We start from the raw sequence: 19,264 nt of genomic DNA, 5'->3' as shown, positions 1-19,264 counted from the left end.
CCAGGGACAGACGATCAGAGTTAGGAAAACACACAACCTACTTCAGTATTTCACATGGTTTTTATTACAAAACAAGCGACAAAACAGTTTTAGAAAATTATTTTTTGCTACATACCAAGTAGGAGATCGCTTAAAATGAGAAGCGTAAGAGTTTCCATGCACTCAGCTCGGCCTACAAGTGCATTTCACAGCTGAAACATACTGGTTCAAAACACAGAATCATGCTACATCTTGGGGAGCAGCGGGGGAAGGGGTCAAACAATATGTTTTGGGGCCAAATAATCTCTTTATTGAAACTCTACCAAGCATGAGTGACTGTAATTCACTACTGCAGGCAGTAACAGAGAGAAGAAGGGACTAAGGGAAAAAAGTGACATTGGTAGAAAAGATGTAATAAATCTGTCCGTTTCTGACATGTTCAAACTTTATAAACAAAGCTGATTTGGGAAACTCAGTTTCCAAAACTCTGCTACTTCCTTATGCCTATTTATCTGGTTAACAGTGAAAACAAACATATCAAATCCCACTGCCCAACTACTGAATCTGCCACTTATTTATTGGATCCTTTCAGACCATATCAGAGCACAGTTACATTCAGGGGAAAAAAATAAAACAACAAACCACCTTCTGCTTCAAGTGAACTATGAAGTTGGACTCTTTCTCATGGGAGCTCAGCATTCTATTCAGAAACAGATGTGTAACTCTGCAATTTTCACCTGAGATCGCTTTACCTGATGGACACCTTAGTACGAACTGTCATCTCACAGAATGCAAAAGGCCAAACTACGTTCACCAGCCATCAGCTGACCCTGAGCAAGCAATTCTTCAACTTTCAAGAACAGTGGACAATAATAGTTCACCTATGGGGAGACACCTGAAGCTGTTACACACAGTGGGTCAAGACCATGTCAAAAGTCTTATGAAGACAGCACAACTCAGAGAACGTTTTTATTCCACACACACAAAAAAATGCAGTACCTTTTTTGGTTCCTGTTTTTTAAAAAAAAAAACAGATTTATTCCAGAGCCTATGCACTTAACTACTAATCGATATTGCATCCCCTCCTTGTTTTTTCCATTTGGTTCCATTTTTCACATTTGAAACCAAATGCTTTGGTCGTATATGCACCATCTTTGGCTCACGTGTAGTGACATTAAAAGGTGTGATGTGAAATTAACCAGAAGCTAAGAAATATGAACATGAAAGGAATTCTGAAATAAGATTTGGCAATGAGAATGCCTCTAAGCTTCATTGAAGATAATTATATTTATCTGGTGTTGGAACTACATTAACAACACTCTAACTTGGAATTCCCAAGTATCTGCCAACTAGAATCCTTGTTTCCCCTCTATTATGATAATATAATCTGGATTTATAAGTATGTTTAATTTAATACATTCTCAAAATAAACCTTACTGAATAAGAAACAGATCAGCTTACCATAATGGCCAATTAATTTAGCAGTAGTAATCGAGCAGAGAGTTGATTTAAAAGAGGAAGAAATGGGTAGATTTTCACAAGTTAAACACCAGGAGATGACATCTTTCCATGAGTCAGGGAATGTTTACAGAGATCTCAAAAGGTCCTAATTTATCTTTGTTAGTTCCATATCTCTGTGCACTTTCTTTCACCTAGCCAAAGAATTTTCTTGAGGAAAATCTGAAGATGAAACCTGAGACAAAGAACTTTAAGAATTCGTAATGGCTTCTTGAAACCAGGCTACCTGAAGTATGTTATCACCTTGATCACTCATAAATAAATAATCTCCAAACCAGGGATTTCTAAGGACAAAAGTATACAGGAGGCTGCAGAAAAGAGGGGAAAAAGAGAGAGAGAGAGAAATCTAGAATAGATTTCCTTTTTTATATCAGGACCACTAGGGCAAACAATTTAAGTGAAAGTTATCTCCAAAGAAGTACGGTCAAGAAAAGTTCTCAACCTGACACAGTCTTCAAGGAAACTACACTGCCCGAAACAAACAGAAGATTTCCCTCAAGCCACTAAGGATTTTCTGATCACAGTCTCCTCCTCTACTCGTTAATTCTTACTTTAAAGACAAAATTAACTGATCTAGCTGATAAAGAGTTCTAGATAGAACTGAGTTAAGCTCCCTCCCTTTAGGGAACCTTGGTAGCAGTTCACCACATAAGCTGGACAGATAATTTCTCCCAGGGACCCTGGAAATAGGATCTCTTGTCAAATGGAAGAAGGTACATCCTAAAATACGGGATGGGAAATACAATCTATGCTCTTCTACCTGGGAAATCTCTAACCAGCAATGCATAGGCTGTAAATCAATGTTTCTCTGCACAGTTTCTATTTTATTAAAGATATAAATATCTCTCAAGATGATCTTTGTTATCTCCTCACTGTTATGAATGTAGGACCTCGTCAGACGACAAGATTTCATCATGCAAGTACAGACACGAGGCATCACCCAAAGGGCAACACAAAGAACAGAAAGAAAGCAAACCTGCCAAGGTATACAATATACAGCACTTCAAATCAGACTACTGTCGGCCCACGAAAGAAGAGCTGAGAGGCAAGAACCCAAGATCATCTGTCTTTGCGAAAAGAGACCTTTTCTTCTGTCTGGAAAACATGGATCAAAAATTTTTAGCTGGATGAACTCAACTCCATCTCTTCCCAGCACCTGCTTTAAAGCAACTCTCAAACTCTAAAATACAGATGTGATGTATCACACAAGTGAATTATCATACACTCATCAACCCTCCACACATTCCAAGTAACGCCGTATCAAGGGCAATGTCTGTTCTGTTCTCAGCACTGAACACTGATAAACCCATCCTAAGGGCCTGACACAGCAACAGGGTGGGCAGGTCTGTCTCTCACAGCAACAGTATTTGGGGTGAAAGAACATCTCAAAGAGAACAGAGTAATTCCCGAAACTGGCTGATGCACTGGGGTTGGGAGTGCATTCTCCCATTCCTTACAAGAAGTCCCTATTTCTTCCCCTATGGAGGTCCCCTGGAGGTTGGGGGAATCTGCCCTGGTCGACATTCAGGGCCCCCCCACGACCAGCGCCCAGATTTTAACACCTCCCCTCAGAATGTATCCCGGCCAAGCTGGAGCCTGGGTGTCCCCCACTGCTTCCCCCAGTTTCAGTTGGGTGAGTTCCCACCCTCCTACTTCACAGTCAAACTTCAGCCAATGAACAGCAATAGGATAAAACCAGATGACTGGCCTCAAGGTTCTGCACCCGGCCTGAAAACAAAGGGAAGAAACTAATAAGACAAGGACAAGGAATAAAAACTTGGTTAGGGATGAAATTGGATTTCCAACCTCCGCTCACCAGGTGGACCATGGAAGAGTCAAGGTAAGAGGCACCCTGCTCTCCACTGAGCAAGCCTACAGGTCTAACCTGGTGACTTTCCCGAATTAAAAACACTGCATTGATTTAAAAAAAAAAACAGAAACAGCTGGATGCTCCCCTCCCCCAAGAGAGCTCCACAGGGATGTGAGTGCCAGGAAGGCCTCCGACTGTCCTCCAGCAGGTAGAGAAACTGAGTCACGGCCCCTTGGACATCTGAGTCCTCCCCTTCCCTCCTGGGCACTGCGCCTCATCACACATCAGAGGTCCGTATGTTTTCATCATCGAGGTTGAACACAAATGGCTTCTCCTTGGGGTGCTGGGGCTCCGATCTGTGCCTTATCCGGGAGCTGGGCAGCACCCCAGAAGTACTGCTCTCCCCAAGTCGAGGCATGAAGAAAGAGTCCTCAGGAGTCTCTTCAGTGGGCAGCAGCTTTTCCCCAGCCTGGGGGACAGGTGTCCAGGGCTGCCAGGAGGAAGCCACGGAGGGGGCTTTGCAGAGGGCCCTTCTCTCCTCCAGAGGCGGCCGCCCTCTGCACAAGACAGAGTTGGGCCCCCCTGAGAGGCTGGAGCTTCCAGAGCGGGTCAGAGAAATGGATCGAGAAAAGGACATTTCCTACAAAAATAAAAGGCGGGAAAAAGAGGAAAGTAAGCGTTTTCCTGACAATGTTTATCCCAAGGTCCCAGGAAGAGGACCCCCTCCAGGATCACCACCCTCACAGGCCCAGAGACACGCGTCTACAGAAATTAAATATGGCCAGCGGCATTCACCCCAGAAGTGTCAAGGTCTGCCTGGCAGGGAGATGTGCAGGACACATCGGAAGCTCTGGTTCTCTATCCAACCCTACCTCACTTCCTCCAACTACTGAAAAAAACAAAAAATAAAAATCTGTACCCAAACCAGTCAAAAGAGAAAAACAAGCAAGACAGCCCGGGGCTTCAACTGCATCTGGGCACCGGGCTGCTTCCCTACATCACCAAATAAAACCCACCCACTCGGGACAACTCCTCACGAGCTTGACAGTGACTGTGAACAGGAAGGAAGTGACTTACTCTGGGGTGGCACTTGAGGGCCTGGACAGCTGCCCCGATCTCCTTAATCCAGCTGTGCATGTCTTCTGGACTGTCTGCCTGCAAAACACCCACCACACTTACAGAGACACGTCTGGCGCTGTGATTTCAGCTTTCACGCCTGTGACTCAATTCTAAGTTCGTAAAATCACACCATTAGAGCTGGAAGGGATCTCAGAGACCATCCAGGCCGGTGGCTTTCGGACTTCTGAGGACATTTTTTTCCCCAGAAAAATCATATTTGTCACCCCATAAATAAAAGGGCTCAAAGTGGGGCAGAGATCGTGACAGAGGGAGAGCTTAGAGGCCCATCCCTACTGAAGTCCCTCATCCCCTCTGGAACACAATCGGCCTGGCCTCACCCCTGTTTTACAGAAAAGGAAAATGAAGCCCAGAAAGCCAGAGCCCAAGGTTTAGGGCTGGTCTAGATTCCAGTTCTTCTGACACCCAGTGCAGTCATCCTTCTACCACAGCTATCCCAACAAATGATCCCACTTTCAGCTCCAGTCCCATTAAAACCAAATCCTCCCAGACAGGTGGTTTCTCCAGGAATAGGGCTTCTCTCAAAGCACAAGTGATCTGGGTCTGTCCTGAGTCCCATCCAGGCCTCAAGAGTTGCTAGACTTGCAGCACCAAGCTCACCAACATGCAGGGAGGGCACAGCCGAGGCCTTAGAAAGTTCCTCCCTCAGAAATACCGAGCAACCCCAGAAGGGGGCAGCAGCGGCTCTGTGAAGAAAGAGGAAAATCAGAAGCCAAGCCACAGTAGGTAGAGCCCTGGGAATTCTCAGTGCTTTCCAGCTTTACAGGAGCTGAATCCAAGTGAACCTGGCAAACATTTACTGAGGCCTTACTCAGGGTGACACGTGACATCAGGTACCAGGCACACAGATGGGACCAAGACTGAATGAAACCTTGACCTCCAGAAACGTTTTATTAGTTAACCTCTCTCTGTCGCCCTGCACCTTCCCCAATAGAGCCACCCAAAATTACCAGCGTGCATTTGCATGCCCGTGCATACATGAATGCAAACATCACACACACTGGCCTGCAAAATTCTCCACATACACCCCTCACTCTCCCCATCCCTAGAATGATGCTTTCCCTTTGCATTATATCAAGGTAATACTTGACCAGTCTTTTTAAAACCCTCAAATTTGCATGCTTACCCCATCCTGTCCCCAAACCAACCCTCCCTGGTTAGGTGTGTGCAGGACACTTACAAGGGGAACAGTTTCACACCCTGGCACGCTGGGCCAAAGAGAGGCAGCAACGGTGCCCCTGGAGAAGACCCCTCTCACGCACCATAGCTGCAAATTCACCTGCCCTCTCTCTTCCCTGGACTTTTCTTTTCCCAGTTACCTGACAACCTGGTGGTTTCCCAGAAAGAGAAATCCATCCCTAGTCTAAAAAGATAACCAGGACACGGTCTCCAAGATTCTTCCAGAAGGTATTTTACTGATAGCAGGGCTAGCTAACCTGTTCCACAAGTAGAACTATTGGGAAAAATTAAATGAACTCATTTAGGTAAGGCAGTTTGAAAGAGCCTAATACACAGAAAGGGCTTCATATTAGTCATTATCGTTGTTGTTGTTACTTTGTATGAGGGACACAGATGAAGCCTTAAATTCCAGTATTATAAATATGTTTGCTGCCTTCTCCCTACAACTTTTTAATTTCATTTTCTTCATACTCAAACTGTGGATAATTCTTACCTAAAGGATCAAATTGTTGGGATCAAGGAAGGTAACATACTTTTTCTTAATATGCTTGTTTATCAGCCCCATAAAATGGTTTACAGACGGGAGGGTGACCAGGTCTTCACTGCCTACCTGTTTTCTATTGTATTCTTTTCAGCCTTCTTAAGGATTTCTGTACACATGTCTATATTTCTTGAAGTCTCTCAGATTCCTTGGGTTGTTTGAAAAGATATTAATAATTATTTCTATTATAAATAACATTATCCATAAATGCTAATGTCTATTTCTACAGCTAGGAAATTTAAAGTAAAACTGTATTATATCTCAATTCACCTTAGTTGTATTGCTTTTCTCTGGATAAAGTGACCAATTATACATTGCATTTTCCAATCTCAGTTTCAAAAGAATACTTTGCTAATTAAAAAAGTTTTCAACTGTAAGCAGAATAATATTACAGCATGTTTTTTTTTTTTTTTTGCGGTACACGGGCCTCTCACTGTTGCAGCCTCTCCTGCTGCGGAGCACAGGCTCCGGACGCGCAGGCTCAGCGGCCATGGCCCACGGGCCCAGCCGCTCTGCGGCATGAGGGATCCTCCCGGACTGGGGCACGAACCCGCGTCCCCTGCATTGGCAGGCAGACCCTCAACCACTGCACCACCAGGGAAGCCCCAGCATGCTTCTTAATTTATGTAGAAAGTCATATTCAAATTCTTAATTACTTCACTAGTCAATTACATTATAGAGATGACCCTGGAAACAAAAAGTAATGTAGAAGACAACAAGTTGCAACTCTGGGGGGTGCGTTATATGGAAAGAGCCTCTGCATGTAAATTATCGTCATTGTCAAGTAAATTAAAATAATATGAGCAAAAGATAATTAAAGGCAACTTCTGTAAAAAAAATAATAATAATAAGATAACATATTTGGGGGAGAAGAAAGGCTATTTTGACTTGGAATGAGATGGTGGCAATTAAATTGTCCATCAGCAGAATAGCATTTCTTACAGATTTTCCTTCTAGGGGAACAGAAGTTGATTTGGTGGGGAAATGTGAGAAGACAGAGGGAAAGATGGGGATGGGAGCTAAGGGAGAGACAAAGGTCTCCCGCATCACACAGGAGATGGAACGTTCCCATTAACCAGATTGCAAGACCCCCATGATGACAGTCCAATAGTCAGTTTCCAGGGCTTTTTAAGCTACTTTTAGTCCTTTTATCACCAGAGCAAAAAACGCCCCACCCACAAGCCACAGACCACCTATCTGACTGTCCTTTGAGACAGTCAACAAACACTCCTTCTCTAGGAGCAATCACTCAACCAACCTAGGTGTGCTCACCCCAGCTCCACTTAGCAAGGAATCCTGAATCAGAGAACACTGGGAATCACCTGACTTAACAGCTGGAAACTCAAACACAAGAATCCAGATCCTCTAGAATTCGTTCAGATCATTTCCAATTCTCTAATATAAACAATACTGCTATTCACATCTTCGTGTATAAAGCTTTTTTCATACTTAAGATTCTTCAGCTCCCAGGGAAGTTGCTAAAGAGTATGCATGTTTTTGCGGGGCAGGGGGGGGCCCACAGCACATGGCATGTGGGATCTTAGTTCCTGGGATCGAACCCACACCCCCTGCAGTGGAAGTGCAGAGTCTTAACCACTGGATCGCCGGGAAAAGTCCCAGAGTATCCACGCTTTTAAGGCTCTTCTTATATATGGCCAGAGTGATGTCTAGTCAATAATATAGATTTCATTTAAACATATATATGTATGTATGTATATTACATGCACCCTTGTTAGAATTAAATATTACAGTTAAAAAACTTTTTTTTATTTTTTGGCCACAGTACGAGCTTGCAGGATCCTAGTTCCCCAACCAGGGAGGGAACCTGGGCCCACGGCAGTGAAAGCGTGGAGTCCTAACCACTGGACTGACAGGGAATTCCCTTTTATTTTTTACTTTTTTTTTGTTTTAAATATTACAATTTTTAAAAAATCTTTGCTAATATGATGGGAAAAACATTTAAATCTCTTTCTTAAAACATTTAGTATTTGAGACGGAAATTGTTTGCTAATTACATTTCTTCCCTAATGCACTAATTCCGTTTAAGGACATTTTTCTGTCAGATAACCTAGGTAATGAACCCAGCCATGAGGATAATAAACAGTAGTAAACATTATTTTAATGTTCACTAATGTTTAAAACATTATTCAAGGGGCTTCCCTGGTGGCGCAGTGGTTAAGAATCCGCCTGCCAATGCAAGGGACACGGGTTCGAGCCCCGGTCTGGGAAGATCCCACATGCGGCGGAGCAACTAAGCCCCTGCACCACAACTACTAAGCCTGCTCTCCAGAGCCCTCGAGCCACAACTACTGAGCCCACGTGCCACAACTACTGAAGCCTGCACGCCTAGAGACCGCGTTCCGCAACAAGAGAAGCCGCCGCAACGAGAAGCCCGCGCACCGCAATGAAGAGTGGCCCCCGCTCGCCGCAACTAGAGAAAGCCCATGCACAGCAATGAACACCAAACGCGGCCAAAAATAAATAAATTTATTTAAAAGGAAAAAAATATATATATATATATACTATTCAAAGAGAAAAGCAGATACTGATCCCACACGAGAAGAAATAGGATATTACATTACTGAGATCACAGTTTAAATCTCTATTAGTAGTTTTAAGAACTGGACTCCACTGGCAACAGAAATTAAGTGAAACCTCAAAAATTATATGCAAAAATTACAGTGTATGTGTATACCTATCTTTTATGGAAAGCCTGTGCTTAGCTTTCATCAAACACTCAGAACTATCTTAAAACCACATCACACAGGTAGCTCCATGAACCAGTAAAACACAGAGCTGAAATCCACCCACCCTGTGGTGAATTACTAAGAGACTAGAAAAAAAGCCTTGAAACTCAACAGAACGAGAAGGGAAGTGCCAAGCTTATACCTTCCTCTCTTCCTGGTCTGCTTAAGTGTGTACGTGTCTCTGGTGCTTGGTTCAAAAGGAAAAGTAGGGTTTCCGTCCGTGAGGGCACTTTTTGAGGTGAGAGGAACGAAGGGTATTAAATGCGTCACTGCAGTCTGTAGTTTCACTGCAGTCCGATGAGCTCTGATTACCTGGTATGAGACCGGTATCATAACATTTGCAATGGTTTCAAGCACTGAGTTCTAACGGGCCATCAATAAAAGGCTTCCCATATGCACCTCTGGTTACTTCCATTGCAGCTGTCCAAACGCTTTAGGCATCTCCTTCTCAATCTTACTCCCAACCTCTGCAGCCCTCCCTTTCCAACAAGCTAAGAACCCCTACCTCTCCCCAAGAACCAATCCCACCTTTAGATACAGCCCTGCCACATATGATCCATTCAGAGAGCAAAACTGACCAATGGATTTTAATGTAAGAGTATGAAAGTTTATTGATACCAGCTTCTGATTCCACACAGCACCTAAACATTAAGAAACTACGATTTGTCAAGTTTCGGTATAGAATCAAAGAAGATCCACAATTATCTGAAAGAGCTATTAAAATATCCCTTTATTCCAAATACATGTCTCTGCGGGGCCAGATTTTCTTCATACTCTTCCATCAAAACAACATATGGCCACAGACTGAGTGCAGAAGCAGATATGAGAATCCTGCTGTCTTCTAATAAACCAGCCATTAAAGAGATTTGCAAAAATATATTTACAAAATGCTACTCCTGTTGCTTTTTTGTTTTAGAAAGCGTTATTTTTCATTAAATGTTACTTGTATTAACATAAACGAGTTTATAGTTGTTGTTTTTAAATGAATAAATACATATTCTTAAAGAGTTTTAATCTCTACTCTTCTCCAACCTTCTATTCTGAGTTTTGGTGCTATACACAGATTTGTCCATTTGCTCATTTATTTATTCAGGGGGATGTGAGTGTTCTTGTATCCTAGAAATGTGGGAGCAGATGGCAAAGTAGGACAGAAATGATGATAAGGTCCTGGTCAATGTGCAGACACTCGTGCCAATGATGGATGCAGTGTCTTCTGAACTTTTTTTTTTTTTTTGGTTGACGTTCATGTTTCCCAAATCACTATCTCCAGTCCAAGGCTCTGTTCTAGACTCTTAACCCCAGCATAATCGCTCCCTTCACCCCACATCCAATCAACTCTCAAGTCCTGGAAAGGACTTATCAATAGCTTCAAATGTTTCCACTTTTCTCCATCCATCCAAGTTCAGGCTACCTTTATCTCTCACTGAAACCATTACAACAGCCTTCCAACTGCTCTCCCTGGCTCCTGTCTAACCCTTTTCTTACCTGTCCCCTACACTGCACCAAACAGGACATTCACCGCCAGCATCCCATCAACAGGACCAGGACCGAGGGCTCTCATCTCCACTTTACAGATGAGGAAAACAAGGCTCTTAGGTCACTTGCCCAAGTGGGATTTTTAGGAGGCAGATCTGATTGGGTCACTCCCCTAGCTTAACCTCCAAGGACCCTAACTCCCAGGATAAAATACAAGCTCCTGAACAAGGCCCACAGGCCACAGGCCCTCCATATCAGCTTCCCAGCACCTGTGCCCCTTTCATCTCCAAGCTTTTTTAACCCCTGTTGTTTGCTGTTCCCTCTGCCTTGGCCACTCTTCCGCCAAGGGTTTGGCTTCGGTGTATCTTCCTTCAGGAAACCTCCCTTGACTCCCTGAGACTGGGGGAGGTACCCTTCTTGGGAGTTCCCATGGCAACGACTACTCACTCTAAGGGTAGCCCTTCTCACAGTTTTCTTGTTTTGTTTTTTGTTGTTTTATTCCCCCACTCCCACGAGTGAGGTTGTTTCATACTTGTAACACATTTAGGTTCTTTGGTCATATTCTGCATGCCATGCTAGGATCACCTGATCTCCTAAATGATTTTTTAAATTTGCATATATTAAAGGTTTATGCTCTGTGCTGTGAAATTCGATTTCACACATCTGCCACTGCAGTATCACACAGGACAGTTCCACTGCCCCGAAAGCTCCCCTGCGTTCATCTCTCCAACACGCCCTCCCCACCTCTGCACACTGTTCTAACTGCCTGTTTACCTGACTATCTCCCTCTCGGGTTCAGGATCCGCTCTGTTGAATGCGGGGTCCCCAGGATGAGGCAACGCCCCATCTGTCTAGTCCAAGAACTGGAAACTCTTTTGGTGCACCGACAGCTCAAACATGTCCCTGAATGGCCGTGGAGGCTGCTCTAGGGCCCCAGCAGCACTTTTCCACAGCTCTTCCCAGATGCTTGTCTAAATGAATGGAACACACAGATGCCTCAGGCTGCTAGCATGTCTGCTGGGCTCAGGAAAGGGGACCCGCTCAGAAGGACCTGCTGCTCACGAAATGGGTGAGGGTCGACCTCACGAAAGGGAAGGTGTTGAGTGGGGAGCGCGCGGGGGACCCTGAGAAGCTTTGGTCGGGGAGCCCCGCATTCCAACCAACACACTCCATGGCAGCCTTGGCGCTCGACGGGCACCAGCACCGTGAGGCTGCAGGAATCAAGGCACGCTCTGTGGACGGCTAGGCAGGCTGCAGCGAGGACTTGGCCTTGAAAGTCTAGGCCAGGCTAGAGGCTAGAAATCTGCCTTTCTAGCTCCTATGATTTGAGAAGGAGTTGGGAGAACTCCAAGGCTGTGGGTGGAGGGGAGATGCTTCTGAGAGCTGAACCGTCGGAGTCCAAACAATCGCTTTCTCTGTGCAGCTGGCTGTGCACCTGGTACCCGCACAGGGCCCTCTGTGCTTTTGTCCTTCCGCACACAGTGCTGTCCACACATAGACGGGGCTTATAAACACCCTCCAAGGGAGAAGTGAAACCACTGACCAGTTCCCCTTTTCTCTGCTGAGCTGGCGCCCAGCAGCTACGAGCAGCTGGTACAAACTCACATTCCCCAGTGTAGCGGCTCAACCCGTTCTTATTATTTTACGGTTGGGAAGCTTTTGGCAAACATCCTGTTTAGAATAAAATGGGAGTCGGACTGACTATCGGGGGCTAAATTTACCACCTAGAAACTTCGAACAAAATAAAAGAGAAAGCAAAGGGAAAGGCAGGCCTACAAGCACACCACCCACAGAGAAGGAACGTCAGCGTCTTCTGGCAGCGAGCTTTTTACCTGCACGTAGAAGGTCCTGGAGCTGGTTATTATTTCAAACAGGTTGTCCCTCATCAGCAGATCGCTAGACAGAGAAAGAGATAGAAAGTTACCAGGCATGCTGGTCACCCACTGAGGACCTGATTCACCCTGAGGCAGGTACCCGTGCCCCCACCCTGAAAGTTACCAGGCATGCTGGTCACCCACTGAGGACTTGATTCACCCTGAGGCAGGTACCCGTGCCCCCTACCCTAAAAAGGGGATCCACAGGCCATTCCTCCTGCTGCCCTGCCTCAGAAGGCATTACAGGGTTTCCTACAGCTTCACTTCCTGGAGGGTCTCAAGTGGTTTAACCATCCCCATGGATCCCCCTCCCCAGTACACACCACCACCAGTTCTAACAGGACAAAGCTCCTTGGCCTCCAAAACCTCTTGCCTCACATGCACCACACCCCACACCGTCTAGGACTGTGTGTTTCTTCAGTGGCTCAGATGTACTGATAAAAAGTGCTTGGTGAGAAGCACTGTTTCAAGTGTTTTTATCTGAGGGTCAAGTAGATGAAAATTTTATTGGTTTTATATATATACACAAGCACACACTGTTCTGTCCATTATGCTCCATTAAATATATATCTTATATACATATATATTATTAAGAGATGGACATAGAACAGTATATTTGTAAGACAAAAAACAGTATATTCATTTCAGGTGTACAACATGATTTGATATTTGTATACACTGCAAATGATCACTGTCTCGTACGTAACACTCAAATTTTATTTCTCGTGATGAGATTATAGCTTTTAAGCTCTACTCTCTTAGCAACTTTCAAATATAGAATACAGTGCTACCAACCACAGTCACCGTGCTGCACATGGCATCCCCAGGACTTACTGATTTGATAACTGGAGGTTTGTATCTTTCGACCCCCTTCACCCATTTCGGCCACTCCCCACCCTCCGCCTCTGACAACCACCAATCTGTTGTGTTATTTTTTTGTTTGTTTATTTGTTTTTTTTTGCAGTACACGGGCCTCTCACTGTTGTGGCCTCTCCCGTTGTGGAGCACAGGCTCCGGACACGCAGGCTCAGCAGCCATGGCTCAGGGGCCTAGCCGCTCCACGGCATGTGGGATCTTCCCAGACCGGGGCACGAACCCGTGTCCCCTGCATCGGCAGGTGGACTCTCAACCACTACGCCACCAGGGAAGCCCTTCTTTGTGTTTTTTAATGTGTTATTTCATCCAATCTTCCCAACAATCCAATGAGGCAGTAAGACTTTCCCTACTTTATGGATGGGGAAACCCAGGCTCAGAGAGGTTCCATGACTTGTCCACGGCACCGGAGTAAGGAACCGGCAGAGCCAGGATTTGAAACTGGGTCCAACTCCAGAGTCTACGCTCTTAGTTACTCCACTACCAGATGCCTCTCCTAAGGGACCTGAATCTCTTATTTCCAAAGCCTTTCTCCACCCACACAGCAACTGCATCAGCTTCCCTAAATCCCTGCTCTCAAAAGGGGACTGGATGCTCAAGAGGAAAAAGGGAAGGAGAGAGTAGACCACTGGAAGATGCTTCAAATTGGGTGTGAGGTTTGGAAGAGGGACCCTACTTCCGCAAGGAGGAAGGCGAGAGGTAGCTCGCCTTCAAACCTCCCATCCCGAAATTATTTACAGGGTGAAATGCCTGCTCTGTGCATCCAGTCACTACGGGGAACATGTAAGGAGTGAAAGATCTAATTCCTTCCCCATGAAAGAACATAAAAGAGCAAAACTTTACAGTCAGATGTTAGACTGCGTGTTATATGCCAAGAGTTAGAATAATTCCAAGAAAGGACTAATCACAGGGGGACTTCCCCGGTGGTCCAGTGGTTAAGCCTCTGCACTTCCACTGCAGGGGGGCCCGGGTTTGATTCCTGGTTGAGGAACTAAGATCCTACATGCCATGTGGTGTGGTCAAAAAATTTAAAAAAAAAAAAAGAAAGAAAGAAAAAGAAAGAAAGGACTGATCACAGGCAGGGCTGGCTTCAGGAATCAGGACTTGGAAGGAAATGGCAGGTGCGCTGCCAGTGACATGGGCACCTGGGCAAAGGAGGAGCACGAGACTAGAGCCCCACATGGGCGGGGACAGCAATCAGGGGTCAGACAGACCTGGGGCCCAATCCTGACTCCACTGGGAAAAGGTACTTTAGGAATATTTCTAAAACTTTGTGAGCCTTTCTACCCCAACTGTAAAATGGAAATCAGAAGCACTCCTCTACCAAGCTTCTTACCGCAAAGATCAGTTATAAGTTATATAAGGCATCTCATAAGTTATATGAGGCACCTGGTACAATGAATGTCACAGAGTGGTCATTTGAAATGCATTTCATTAGCTATTATAATCACTTTCTGAGTATCCGAGTGGAGATGGCTCTTCTTTCTGGATAAGATGGTTTAACCTTTTCAACTATTCATGCACATGCAGCACAATCATGTAATCTACTACAGGGGAGGTAAACGCAAACAGGGAGGAAATCCCCACCCTTTTCATATCTACTTCTCAGGCTACATGTGGCCTTTCAATTCAACTCAAGTCAACAAAACATTAACTGACTACTCAGAGGCCCTAACCCCCGTGACTGGGTTTGGGAGACCCCAGTCTCACAGGCCTGGAACCTGCAGGGCCTCGGCAACTTCCCTCCCCGAGGATCTTCAACTCCCTCAATTCTTTTCCTCGGAGTTCAGTCTGACTCTGGCTCAGGCAAAGTGCAAAGCGCTCTTAGGGACGAACATTATCTGGGTTTCCTAAGCTGCCCCAATACACCCATCAACCTGCACGGACCTCCAGGGTCAGGAGCAAGCCTCATCTCTCCTCCACCCACTGTCACCGCTGGGGCCACACTTCTGCAGCTTCCATCTGTAGCACCTTTCACGCATGATAATTTGTCGGTGGGAACTTCCCTAATCTTCCACACTCTGCAACTGCCGTTTGCAAGGCTCACAACAGTGCCTGCTTCCTTGGGCCACAAGACACCTCGTTTTCATGCAAGACCCTCCCATGCCTTCATGTGAGAACAGTCAGTCTGCTGTTAACAGCTTCCCTGGGGACGCAGGCTCTGCATGCAGAGTCCGTGGGACGGAGATTCCATATAGTTCCCCTACAGACTGCAGACTGAGGGCCAAATGAAGACTGCTAGATGCCCGGACGCCCTCGGGTCTCTAAAGTTTGGTTCCAGGGCCACCTGTATGGGTGTTGGATATGGGAGCGCACTCGAAGAGGCCCCAGGTCCCAAACTCGTCCTACGCTCTGTGGCACTGGAAAGGTGACCATTTCCTAGTTGAAAGAGGAACACATTAAAAATACTTCCTCGTCCTGCCCGAGAGCATTGCTGTGACTCATCCCCATATTAAGAAGACATCAGGGACTTTGTCAAAATGAGGAGAGGAGAAAGGCATAACAAGTTCAGGGCAGAGGCATGGCATAAACAGGGGTCTGAGCAGATGCACTGAAAAGCAAGTGACTAAGGGCACAGTCCCCCTCCACCTCTGAGCCCATTCCTCCGGTGAGATGAGCAGCTGACACCTGAGAAGCACCTCTCCTTTGTTCTATATCCTTTCTTTTTCTCCATCAGAAAAGTATCACATAGGCCCATTTCAGGAGCGAGAGTAAGGGGACGGGAAGAGGATAGGTTTGCCCAGCGCCATTTCACAGCTGCGGCAGCTTGGATGTGGAGAATCAGCCACAGATGTCAAGGAGACAACATCTTCCTGCTCTTGGAAGAAGTTTCTGCTATAGAGCCTCAGAAGGGGAGTAACAGAAGAGTTAAGGCTGAGACGAAGTGAGAGAGTGACACGGACTTACATATACTACCGTAAAAGAGATAGCTAGTGGGAAGCAGCCGCATAGCACAGGGAGATCAGCTTGGTTCTTTGTGACCACCTAGAGGGGTGGGATAGGGAGGGTGGGAGGGAGACGCAAGAGGGAGGAGATATGGGGATATATGTATACGTATAGCTGATTCACTTTGTTATACAGCAGAAACTAACACACCACTGTAAAGCAATTATACTCCAATGAAGATGTTAAAAAAATAAAGAAGAGTTAAGAGGGAACACGGAGTTCTGACCAGAGAAGAATAAGCAGAGACAATTACCCAGACTTGACCAAACACTCGTGGGTCTTGAGAACATCCTTGAGGAATATGGTACGCAGAGGTTCTCGGTCCTGGGGGGAAACAGAGAGAGAGTGCATGAGGCTGTCAGCCCAACGCCCAGACCAGGCAGCCATCATCATCAGAGATGACTGGCTGAGACCAGGTGGCAAACAAGACAAGGTCTCAAAATAATCAAGAGAGGAAAGAAATCTAAGATGATGCTCTGTGGCCCTGACCACGAAGGCAGGGAGTTAAGGCCACTTTACATCACCATGAAGATGCGCACACCAGAAGGACGGAGGTCAGACACAAGCACCCCCGGAGTCTGTGTGCCCACATCTCTGCTCGGACACACACACGTGGGTGTGACTCCTGTGCCTCTGCCCTCCACGGCCTCTCAGGCGGGCCCCAGAGTGACTACAAACCTGCTCACACTTGAAGTAGCAGATGGTAAAGTCGTCCAGCGCAAAGAAGCGCCGTTTCCAGCTCTTGCGCTGAAATAAAGGGTAAAGAGCAGGACGTTAGAAGAGTTCCCAGCATTCCCGGGGGTGCGTTCGGGTTCTAAGCTCCTGGGGACCCCGCCCCACCGAAGCCAGGCTCCCACGTTGGGGGTCAGGGGCAAGGACTTCTTCTCATGGGGCGACTCCTCGGATCACCTCGAGCTGCGGGGCGGGAGCTCTCCCCACCCCAGCCTCTCCCTGGTTTGGGCGGTTTGGGCGTGGCTGGCTCCACGCTCCTCCTTGCAAACTGCCCTCCCCTCTGCCTCGCCCACACCCACTGGCTCCCGGGGTCCCCAGAACCCCTCCCAGCCCCCGCATGGACACTCACCACATTCCCTTGCTTCACACAATAGCCGCTCTTAATGAGGGGGGGCCCGGTGGGGACACGGCAGCCTGTCGTGGGGATGTAACTCTGAGACCTTCGAAGGATGGCGTGGGAGCCGGGCTCACTCCCTTCCTGCCCATCCCCACCGTTCTACAAGGAAACAGCTGCAGGATTAGCACCGCCCCCTCCTGACGCAGCCACACCCCTGACCCCACCCTCTCCGGCCAATCATCTCTTCTTCTTGGGCCACGATGGCAGTCAAGTGAGAAATAAACCAGGTGGGTAAGCTGGGACGAAGTGAGAGAGTGGCATGCCCTTATATACACTACCAACTGTAAAACAGGTAGCTAGTGGGGAGCTGCCGCATAGCACAGGGAGATCAGTTCGGTGCTTTGTGTCCACCTAGAGGGGTGGGATAGGGAGGGTAGGAGGGAGATGCAAGAGGGAGGGGATATGGGGGTGTATGTCTATGTATAGCTGATTCACTTTGTTATACAGCAGAAACTAACCCAACATTGTAAAGCAATTATACTCCAATAAAGATGTTAAAAAAAAAAGAGAGAGAGAGAAAGAAACCATAAAAAAAACCCTTTGGCTTTGCCCCGGGAAGGCACTGTACGGGGTGCGTTCACAGACCAAGGCTGGGGAGGTTGGGCAGACCCGGGAGAAAGGGAAGACTCTGAAGCAAACTGGACGAGGCCTAGGGACAGCGGGGCTTGTTTCCAGCCATCCTCGACCCCACTTCTCACGGGCTTCACAGTGACGGTCCCCGTGGGTGACGCAAAGCCGTACTGCCACAGAGCTTCAGAGGCGGTGGCCTCAATTTCTGCACTGCCGGTATCTTCTTGACCACCCCATGTGCACTGGCCCCGCTACCCTCACCCCTTCCTCGGTCCAGCCCTTCTGTCATGTCACTGACACACCACGGACACCCCCGAACCCCTCCACCCTCTGGCAGCGCCAGGCCCCAGCACCTGGTTGATGGGCGTGTGTACCACCACGCCTCCGATGATCTCTGTCTTGTAGGCCACCTGGGGCTTCTTCTCCAGGGCCAGAGGAGTTGCTAGGCTCTTGACAACTTCGGTCGTCAGGGGCAGGTTCCCAACTTTGGGTACCTGGGAAGAATGACGGAACAGTTAAGAGGGAACAGAAGGCCTAGGAAAAGTTGGGGAGGCAACAGCAGGAAGGGGGAGGGGAGGAAAGCTAATGTACGAAATTAGAGCACGACGCCTCTCTCCCCGCTACCCTTCCATCCATCCAAACCTGTATATGAGGAATTCAGCAAGCCACGCCCACCCCGCGCACACGCACACCCACACACACACCCACTCAACAAATGTACGGAGCACCCGCTATGAGTCAGCCCTTGCCTGGCTAGAGACCAAAGGTAAAACAGCAGACACTGACACGTGTCCTGCCCTCACACCACATACGTGCTGATCCGGGAGACTGAGCGAAACTACAGAGCAAGGCTAGCAATCAGAGTGATTACAAATCGTGGTGAGTGCCGTGAGGACGATAAACAGGAGCTGGGACTGACAGCAGCAGGGGAACGGCTTGGGATGGAATGCCTGGCGCGGCTGGTGTGCGTGGTGGAGGTCTCCAAGGGGAGAGATGCCAAAACAGTAACCCGGTGGACGAAAAGGAGCCAGGAACATGAAGACGGGAGAAAGCACGCTCAGCAGTGGGTAAGATGCCTGTGGTATACGGTACAGGACTCGGGGAGCATGAGCTCTGGAGCCCCAGGGCCTGGGGTGTAACTCCTGACCTGTCACTAACTGAGTGACGCAGTCATACAGGTGTCACGGCCATCAAATGATAGAGGATATAAATTTCAACACGTTAGAAATATGAATAAAACTACAAAAGTATTTTAATTGTCAAAATATTCTAAGTAACTTTTTATCAACGGTGCTAACGTTTACAAATGCAGCCCTTTCTGTGGAATGAGTTATCTTTGCTCCTCTCCATGACAGAGTTCGAGCACCACTGCTGGTGCAAGAATCACGGAATTTTTAGGGCGAGCTTGAGACCACAGGTTGCAAACTGGTGGCCCCAAGGGAGACTTGCCCCAACTGTGTTTCATTTGTCCTATCCAGTGTGTTT

At 47.1% G+C, this 19,264-nt stretch overlaps 1 protein-coding gene across 6 annotated transcripts in view; it reads right to left on the bottom strand.

The window, feature by feature from the left end:
* Positions 1–41: 41 nt before the first annotated feature.
* PLEKHA2 (pleckstrin homology domain containing A2) overlaps positions 42–19,264 on the bottom strand; it is a 56,721-nt gene continuing 37,498 nt past the window's right edge. For all 6 annotated transcript variants that reach the window (XM_033848931.2, XM_033848933.2, XM_033848935.2 and 3 more), the window contains 7 exons: positions 18,133–18,273; positions 17,162–17,308; positions 16,759–16,827; positions 16,334–16,404; positions 12,220–12,283; positions 4,385–4,462; positions 42–3,947 (listed from right to left, as the gene is read on the bottom strand). In XM_033848931.2, the coding sequence (XP_033704822.1) occupies positions 3,585–3,947; positions 4,385–4,462; positions 12,220–12,283; positions 16,334–16,404; positions 16,759–16,827; positions 17,162–17,308; positions 18,133–18,273 (933 nt within the window). In that variant the 3' untranslated portion in view covers positions 42–3,584. The remainder of the gene's footprint in view (positions 3,948–4,384; positions 4,463–12,219; positions 12,284–16,333; positions 16,405–16,758; positions 16,828–17,161; positions 17,309–18,132; positions 18,274–19,264) is intronic.

The sequence above is a fragment of the Tursiops truncatus genome, chromosome 21 (genome assembly GCF_011762595.2).
Source record: "Tursiops truncatus isolate mTurTru1 chromosome 21, mTurTru1.mat.Y, whole genome shotgun sequence".
NCBI lineage: Eukaryota > Metazoa > Chordata > Mammalia > Artiodactyla > Delphinidae > Tursiops > Tursiops truncatus.
The sequence above is the reverse complement of the archived record's forward strand: the minus strand, read 5'-3'. Positions and strand labels throughout refer to the sequence as shown.